Genomic DNA, 9560 nt, shown 5'->3' on the forward strand with positions numbered 1-9560 from the left:
CAGTGTCAAAAGAGTGGGTGGGGGATGGGAACGCCCATGCAAACAAAAAAAACGCGCCGATTGGACGGATTTTGTCAAAAGGGGAGTGGTTTCTCAGCTTTGCCTTTTATTGATTGGCTTATCGTGCTACCAAGGCTTCCCCGGTGACTCCCCCAAACAAAGGGGAAAATGGATGAAGATGCTGTTGCTATCCTGAAGAGGAATACACTAAGGCAAAATCAATCAACCGCATAGCTTTGCTATGATATGCTGCAGGATGGTGGTTACTTTTATACCGTATGTCATTAAAGGCTATGCTATTTTAAATCCAGTTCCATAAAACTGGCTTGTGTAAAAAAAAAAAAAAGAAAAAAAAAGCTAGGTCACATAATTGGACAACTTTGCAGAGTGAAAGCTGGACTTACCTGAACATAGGCTGTTGTTCATGGATCTGTTTCAGCCTTTACTCAGCAATGATAACCAGACAGACCAACTAAACAAGGCCTTTCCATCAGTGTCATTTTTGGTTCACTATGTTGATGCTGTTCAATGAATCCCATGGGCTTAAAATACATATACTGACAGTAATTGCATTTACATTTTAATTTCTCACATCCTAGTCTCAGATTTGTAATTACTAAAGTTGTTCTACTGGTGTAAAGGACCACATGTGTTGTGGCAGTACAGTCACTTGGTAGTTTGGGAATTAATCAAAGAAAGCACCATCATATGGTTACTTCCTTAGCTTGACTTGTGAATCAGTGTTTAGAAATAGACGTGTTTGGCCAGTTTAATAGCTCCTTGAATAGTCTTCACAATCTCTCTGCAAAGTTTAATCAATAAAAATGTATCTTTACTGAAATAGTTTCCCTAATGGAGGCAATGCCAGATCTCAATTTGTAGTTGACCAGCATCTCACATATAAAAGCTGTATCCACAGGAATGCATAGATGCATTTAATAATGTGATTTATCCCCCAGTTGTCACTTTTGTCTGAAACCATTGTCTATTGCAAGAACACTAGTGAATTTCTAGTTCAAAGACTGATGGTATTGCTTTCTGTAATGTCAAATACATTCACTTTCAGGATGTGGATACTGAGTATCCAATTAACTATCTCCTAAAAGCAGATATGCATACTTATTCACACAGAACTAATGTAACATGCGTATCTCAGAAAGCAGAGAAAAGGCCAGTCTTTCCAGGAACAGGACAGACAGCACAAGATTGAGACCACAGCAGATGAGGAGGTAGCAATGGTTTTCAGCAGTTCAAATTTAATACTTTGTCCCCCTTTCTCTACAGAAACCCAGGTAAAAAAAATCCCCCACTCTCATAAAATACAACAGCAGCAGTTACCAGTAAAAAAATGAAATGCAAAAAAAGGAGAGAGAAAGCATAGAAGGGGAAAGAGAGAGAGGGTAAGGGCATGATGAGACAATGGAAAATATATATTTTCTATATCTGAGGAGTGAGTCCAAAGTTCATCTTCAGACCGGGTTAGGGGCAGCGAGGAATCTGGGAACTTGCTGTTGTGTTCGTTCAAAATGGAGGGGAGGAGGAAAAAAAAAGAAAGAAAAAGAACAACATGAGTCGAGTCCAATCCAACTAGGGGAAGGAACCAGCACTCTAAGGCAGGGATGTATTCAGGAAGGGCTTTCTCCCTCTCTGGATGAAAGAAAATCTCACTCCTCTTCAGCCTGTGTGATGTATTTTGTGTACAGATGAAATGTATGTGCAAGTTTGTGTATGCAACGGGTAAATTGGAAGGTGTGTCTGTCATACATATGGTCAACACAGTTGCCCCTCTCACTTGCTGCAAGAGAGGTGGCATTTTTCTTTCCTTTTTTTTTTCATTCATTCCTTTGCTTTTCTTTTTTTCTCCCAATATCAGTCCCCGACTACCTAGTAGTCATCCAAATCAAAGAACTCATCGTCCTCTCCTTGGTACTCCATGCCCTGGAAATCCACCCTGTACCGCAAGATACCTAAGGAATAAAGAGGATAAATTAGCATGATGCCTGGCCAGCTTATATCATATTTGGTTAGATTATGGCATTTTTAAACTAAGGATGTGAATTAGAATAAAATAATCTCCATCATTTATAGGGATGGGACTATAAGAGTTTAAAAACATCAAAAAAATAAAATAAATTCCTAAGTTCACTATGAGTAGTCAATTACAAAACCATCATCATAAAATTCATTTTCAGACTTTAGGGGAAATGTAAAACTATTTTCTTTCTTTTTGTACTTTCTTTGTTAAAATATACTGCCATTAAAATCATGACTTACTGTGACAACCTCTACATTGTAGACAACAATTTGACAATTGTCCTGCTAACACTTCATAGAGAAAGAATAAAAGGTTAGGGCCTTAGGGCCTTTATTATACTGATGTGTACTGGACACCATCAAATAAGAATGGAAATATTGTGCAGGAGAAAACCTTTTTAAAGTACGACTTGATTTATTATGGCACTGATGTTCACCCGGGAGGCTGATGAGAGTAGCTGCCAAAATAAATAACACGCACTTTAAAGAAAAAAATTTTTTTTTGAAATCACATTCAGTTGTTTGGTAAAGACAGAACAACATGAAACGTTACTGATCATAAGGAATTTCTAGTGGCTGTCAGTTCTCAAAAGTGGTACATCATAAAGCGGTAGCACAGCAACAACAGGAATTCAAGGTGCTCCTAATCTGCTGCATTTCTATAACCAACACTACTACATACAAAGGTTGAGCATAGGACAGGATGAAACTGGATCAAGAGAGAGAAAAGAACAGAACGGAACAGTATGTCCCCTCTCCTGTTATGAAAAACATGTTATTTTACTCTGTTGTAGTGTAGGAGTCTTTTTTTTTTTTTTTTTTTTTTTACTCTGCTGCAGCAGTTACAGGTTAACAGCAGTTTGTTCTTGTGTAAAATGACATCTTTATGGCAGAACTTGTCAGTCATTAACTACTATGTATGAGTAATAGTTTTTAGCTCAATAAGTCAAGATTATTAGTATAAAGCAGACCTGAAATCATACAGTCCAAACAATCAACTGTTGCTGATATCAGCATTGCATGAATTTAGATAGAGCAGCTTGTATGTGGTCCGTGGCGTGGCATATAACACATTTCATGAAAAGAACATCTTTAATTAAATGGCCACTTTACACATAAATATTGCTAATGCATATCTTGCATTCTGTCTTGATGCTGTACAGATATACAGTTCCAGAGTAATAAGTCCTCCAGTAACCAACTGCGGGCTCACCTCCAATGCCTCCAAAGCCCTTGACGAACTGGGACCCTTCCTGGCTCTTGTCTGTGACTATCTCCAACGTGGCTCCAAATTTCTTGTAGTTGTTGGCAAACCACTCCAGCAGTGGCATGCTCTCAATGAGCTCATGTTCCTGCCCCGTCTAAAAAAACCAATCAGAGTCAGAAACACGTGGCACAACGTGTGAAGGGTCTAACTTAAATCACTAGGATATGTCCTGTGTGCTGTATTTACCTCCTTGTCTGTGAAGTGAGACTTGTCTTTCTCCTGCTCTGGTGTTAAGTACAGAGTCTTCTCGTCTGAAAATTAAAGGAGACAAGAAGATTGTAGCATCTTAGTATTTATGACCATGCTTCTCAGCCATAGTAAACGTGGCATATGTGGTTTGTGTTACCATTCTCTGCTCCGTTGCTCTCTGCACCATGCACACGCAGAATGTAACGCATGGTGTCTAAGTTCTCATAGACTATGAGGATCTCCACCGCTCCCATCTCTAGGGCTTTAAGTGTGTCCTCCACACCAAAACAGTATTTTCCTGTGTCCTGACTGATTTCATCGAAGTACCGCCCTGTACAGAGAACGACAACCATTGCAAAGATCACCACCACAAAACATTTGGCTTCCTTTAGCTCCAACTAGTGAGACCTAAAAACAGTTGTTCCACTGGGCCAAGATGATGACTCACCTATGAGCTTCTTCTCCTGGATGAACTTAACATTAGACAGAACCTCTGCTGAGAGTTCGATAGCCTGGTTAAAACCATTCTCTCCCCCATAGGATATGTCCACCAGCTTCAGAACCTTGGCCTGTAACCTCTGTTTAGAAAAAAGAAAAAAAAAAAAAAGCATGCCTGCAGGTTAAACACACTATTTAAACACACTATTTACTTTTTACCTGTGTTGATACCTGTATCAACACAGGTAAAAAGTGATACTATAAGCAGACTTAATATATACAGTTTTGATTAAGTCATTTGACATCAAAAAACAGTTTGACAAGGAAAAAAAAAAAACTTGATATTTTATGTTACAAAAATGACAAAAAGATATTAATAGAACAACGACACATACTACAGGTTTTGTTCCCTCTAGAGTTGTGGTAGGATATAGGTGGAAAACTCAGTTAAAAGTTAACAGTGCTATGATGGCCACTGCTCCACACTGCAGGCAACTGCAGACCTAATATGCATATTATACACACACACAGACACACACACAGACACACACACAGACACACACACAGACACACACACAGACACACACACAGACACACACACTCTTTATTATGGTATGGCTCCTTAAAGTAAATATAAAGTTTAAAAGGACTATTAGAGTTTGGGGTAAAATGCTAACCAGTGCAAAAAAAAAAAAACAACACGTTGACTTAACATGTTACGGACTGTTTATTTTTATTGTGCCCATTTTCTTTAAAGTGGAATAATTATCTTTTTATAATATATATTCCCCAGATTTTGCATCATAAATTAAACTCAAATTTTTATTGTTTAAAAAGATGTTCACAGAACACATACAGAAACGGACTTACTGGGTCGAACATGTCAGACTGGCTGAGCTCGGTCTTGAAGTCAGCAGAACCAGCCAAGACCATTCCTGCCACATTAACTTTGTCATTGGACACAAAGAGCTGGACAGCCGTCTCAGCCACTTTCCTCACATAGTTGTGTCTCTTCTCCATTCTCAAACGAGCGAAACGCAGAGCCGACTGCCCTCCTCTGCCTGAAAGAGAGATAATAATAGACACACACTTTAAAATTTTAATTAAGCAAGATAAGGCCATAAACTAAGGGTATATTAAAGGATCAATTATGTGCGAGTGTTGTGGGTAGGTACCGTGCTTCTTGGGTAGGTCCACAGTGAACTTGTGCAGCACCTCCCTGGTGTTGCCCTGCAGCGTGCCAAATAATGCCCCACTACCATCGATCACAATGAAGCCAAACTTACTGTCGTCAGAAAGCAGGGCCGTCAGTGCCTATGTTAGGGAGAGTGGGGGAAGAATGAATGATGAGAAAATAAAACAAATGTAATAGGGATACAAAGGAAGTTCAGGTCCCTTGAATTTTCTCTACAAGAGAAACCAAGCTGAAGTTCTCACCTCAGTGTGGAATTTGTTGTCGCAGAGGTACAGAGAGGTGTTGATTGGCTTAAAAGGCTCAAAGTCGATATTGACTTTCTTCTCCTTGCCTTCCTCTGTCACAATGGTGCCACAGTAAACGACCAAACCATTCGGTGGCACTGAATAAAAGCCAAAAAAAAAAAACAAGTCAGAGACAAACAAATTAAACTTTTTTTTTTTTTTTTTTTTTAAAACGAGGTTCCCCGAGGCCACAGTATGTCACGGTGCACTCAAAGGTTCTGAAGGAATGGACAGTCTTAAGGGTTTTCTAAAATGGTATATGTGTATACTTCCTTATAGCCATCCATTTTGCAAATTATCCCAACATCATGTACCAGTTAAATATTGCCTCTCATTTAAAATCTAAATAGAACAAACATCTATCCTACATGTAAATCCATGCAAGAGACTGCTTTGATGGGGGGAGGGTTGCTTCATATAACTTTGAGATAGTGAAATACAATCTGGAAAAACAAAATTTGTGCATTGAGAATTTATTAGATGTCACAAAACAGCAAAGTATCTTGTAATACAGATATTAATCTGGAAAGTTATCACAGCAGTAACTGTTGATCTCTGTGACAATGAAGGTAACCAGCAGAAATATGACATTTATGTTGTTTTCTGCATGACACTGCTTCATTTTGATAGAGTTTGATAGAGCCTGTGGTGCCCCTTACTCCATTCAAATGAGGACCGTTTTTTGTTTTTTTTCTCCCATGAAGGATAAATGTTTCTGTGAATCAAGCGCTGTACTGGCATAACTTCCTGGTGAATTACTTGTACCCAATTTCTGCCATTTACCCTAAGCTCATTATGATCAAAGGCTGTTGCCGTCATGACATCATTAGAGTTGCACAATCCTGAAAATTCACAAACCTATAAACCACTGTGCTGTATTTTGGCATATGATAAGCTTTAAACACAAAATCCTGTTCCTCAGACTGGACTTCCTGGATCATATTTCATTATCTCACTTATACATAAAACAGCACTCTGCCACCAACACAGCCTCTCATTCTTGCAACATATAGACAAAGCACTGACGTGTCCATCCCCTCAATGTGCTCTTGATTAATATGTGGTGAAATGTAAAAGATTTACATGCTGAGAAAGAAATGTAGGACCATTGTATTTATTTATTTTTTAGTTCGCTATAGACTGACTGTAACCAAAAATTTGTTCATGTGTATAATTCTGGACTTAGTTGTCCGTAAGCACAGAACTCAGATAAAGCCATCTGCTATGAATAAGTACTTTAAGTTTTCTCTCAGCCACTAAACTGATATTATATAAGTAACATCTGACTAAATATTGATTAAACACTACATCTGACCTAGCATCTGGCCTTCACTTGGAGCATGAGATAAACGTTTGTGCACAGATGTCCTGATAGAAATAAATTACTTCCAGCTGTACCTCAAAACCAACATCCCTCAGAAGGGTCATGAGAAATTTAAGTGGTTTTCATTTCAACACATACCCTTGTTGTAGAGTTTTAGTCTTTGCTGTACAGAGGTGATGGCCCCGAGTACAGAGAGCCTATTGACTCGGCTCTTGATGTTGGAAGCAGTGCCAAACTCATCAGCCAACATCTTGGCCACTCTGGATATCTGGTCCTTGGGAGGAATGATCAGTGAGATCATACTGGTGCCATTACTATAGGGAGAGATGATTTAACATTAGTATTTACATAAACACTTTGACATACATACACACACACAGCATCCTATAGGATGTACTACCTAAGAGTATGAGAATATGCTATGAGCAGTAGAACTATTAACACTATAGCATAGTAAACACTGTAACAACACAATCCATACATACACAAAAATGGTAAAAACCTGATACGTGTTATCAAGGCTAACAATGACCAACCTGGAACAAGCAACTTTGACCTGTTTATTTAATTACCTGTAACTTAACCTCCTACTCTCCTGTTATTCTGTAAACACACAACTTTCCCTTGCTAAATATCACCTTGAAAAGGTCTGAACGGTTCAGGGACAAAGACAGGCTCTCAGTTACACAGGACACAATCTCTGCCCTTGAAGCTAAGGGCTGTTTCAGTTCTACTGCCCCACATTGTCTCCACACACACTACCTGTTAAATACAAAGCACACCAGTCCAGGCTGGTATTGGGCGCGCAAACGCGCGCGCGCACACAGACGTACAGATCAGGTAGAAGCAGCTGGATGGAAATAGGGCAAATGGGCAACTGAGTGTGACATGGCTGGCGGTGGAGCACAGGACAGCAAATTCTGCGCAACACTAGACGGCAAGCTGTCGCAGAGCAAACTAGACTGCTTGTATAGCAACACCCACAATTCACATATCGTGTTTGAAAATTCAAGGCCACAATGTCCCTACAGAAAGCACACACACACACACAAACGAATTGTTCCGGAATGCGTTTGATCTGACGTTTTACTAACCAGTAAAGCTTTGGGTCAATGTTAATGCTGAGCAGTTCGTCTGCCATGAGGTAACTTAATGGACTCTTGAGGAACTTAGGAAGCTCTTTCATACAATCTGTACTTAAAATGGGCCAGGTAAACGGAATTTAAAGTTGTGAAATTAGTATATCGATGCATGTGGAAGTGTAACCATAAACCAGCCGGCCTCTCTTTATCACCAACGTGCTTTCTTGTTAAAGACACCCATGGCGGCCTCTTTCCAGAGATGACGTCTATTACCGAGTCTCATTAGCACCACAGCTAACATTACCGTTACAGTCTTTATTTACCCTTTGCGGGTCTTGAGGCCACACTCTATGCAATGTCACACGTAACACATAAATGTAAACAAATCGAAACACACGTTTATTCAATGAAATACAACGTTTCCGACCATGAGATAGACTGAATGCGACAGCAGTTAGCTCTTAGCAATTAGCGTCCTAGCGGCAAAAGCTACGTTAAGATATGTTAGCTATGCTAAGCTAACCACTCCCAAATTCGGCCCCACTTATCCGCTTTCCAGCTGTTGCGGTCCTCATTCACAGCATTTACATGAAGCTATAAACCGTAGAACAGAGAACCTGACTAATGCATTGGCACATAGCTCATATTGTCCCCTTACCCACGGGCTGCTTCCAAACTTTTGATCAGCTTCTTAATTTTCCATATCTCCACGTTCCTGTCCGCCGCGCTGGGGTCGTCCGCCATCTTTCTGCTGTAATTGCTTCAGCACCTGAAAAGACGTAAAAAAAGAAGAGCAAACATATGCAGTTAAACCAGTAAGTCACCAGACTGGTCGACATATACAGTCTTATTGGGCTGACAAAATATTCGCACTGACAAACTACCTCTCCGAACTAGCGGCGCGGTGTCCGTTAAGGCACCTGACCAGTACTGGCAGCTGGACTGACCGTGAGAGAAAGACTTTACTCGGGCAGTCTCTGTCAGTACAGTTCGCGGAGAATAACAGGCCTACAGTCTTCCAGGCCCTAGCGTCCACCCTGTTCTTATCTAATACGACCTACTTTAACACCATTCCCCTGGAAACCACGCATAAAGCACGAGTCCGCTTTTCACATGTTAAGTGTATACATCGGAATATCGGAGCCGGTACGGTACCTGCCTCGGACAGCGCCGCTCCGCTCCGCTCTCTGTCTGCTGCGCTACGTCGAGTCGGTGGTCCGAGGAATGACGTTTTCTACCGACCGGTTTCTCTCTCCTCCACACGCTGCGCGTGGTGCTACCGACGGAGCTCACATGTGGGAGGTGGTTAGAACGGTGGCGTTCACTTCCTGGAAACCGCATAGAAACCAATGACATCAACTGGCCATTGCGTCAATCATACAATTCTGAACTGCGATTGGACAGAAGTCAATCAGCGTCGAAAATAGATGGGCGTCCATAACTGTGAATTTTGGGATTTGTAGTTAGTGAGACTCAAAACATGGCTGAAATTGTAAGTTGTCCAAACCTTCTTTAATTGTTATTTTTCTATTAGAGTTTGTGCTTAAAGCAAAAGCCATGTTCTGACGCCTTCGTGGTGTAGTTCTCTATACATATTACAATGTCATCCATTTTATAAAACATATACATAATTGTTGAGTGTGAAGTGTGACATCTGCTGGTCGCCTTTAAAACCTGCTTGCCAGATAAATTTCAGCCTATTTTCTAAACTGAATCAAGCACACCAGTTGCTATAATTTATTGCTCT

At 40.3% G+C, this 9560-nt stretch overlaps 1 protein-coding gene across 3 annotated transcripts; it reads right to left on the reverse strand.

The window, feature by feature from the left end:
- Positions 1-1236: 1236 nt before the first annotated feature.
- Positions 1237-9127, reverse strand: etf1a (eukaryotic translation termination factor 1a). Of its 3 annotated transcripts, none has more exons than XM_026330799.1 (11): positions 8969-9127; positions 8472-8582; positions 6870-7045; positions 5366-5505; positions 5104-5242; positions 4799-4989; positions 3939-4068; positions 3648-3821; positions 3488-3552; positions 3248-3395; positions 1237-1967 (listed from the first exon to the last, which is right to left on the reverse strand). In XM_026330799.1, the coding sequence occupies exons 2-11, from the start codon at positions 8555-8557 to the stop codon at positions 1885-1887; spliced, it is 1332 nt and encodes a 443-aa protein (XP_026186584.1). In that variant the 5' UTR covers positions 8558-8582; positions 8969-9127; the 3' UTR covers positions 1237-1884. The 3 variants fall into 3 exon arrangements, with proteins under 3 accessions (XP_026186584.1, XP_026186586.1, XP_026186585.1); XM_026330801.1 differs by having other exon boundaries at positions 8973-9112; XM_026330800.1 differs by lacking the exon at positions 8969-9127 and adding an exon at positions 8698-8789.
- Positions 9128-9560: the final 433 nt, after the last annotated feature.

Source organism: Mastacembelus armatus, chromosome 10 (genome assembly GCF_900324485.2).
Source record: "Mastacembelus armatus chromosome 10, fMasArm1.2, whole genome shotgun sequence".
NCBI classification, from domain to species: Eukaryota; Metazoa; Chordata; class Actinopteri; order Synbranchiformes; family Mastacembelidae; genus Mastacembelus; species Mastacembelus armatus.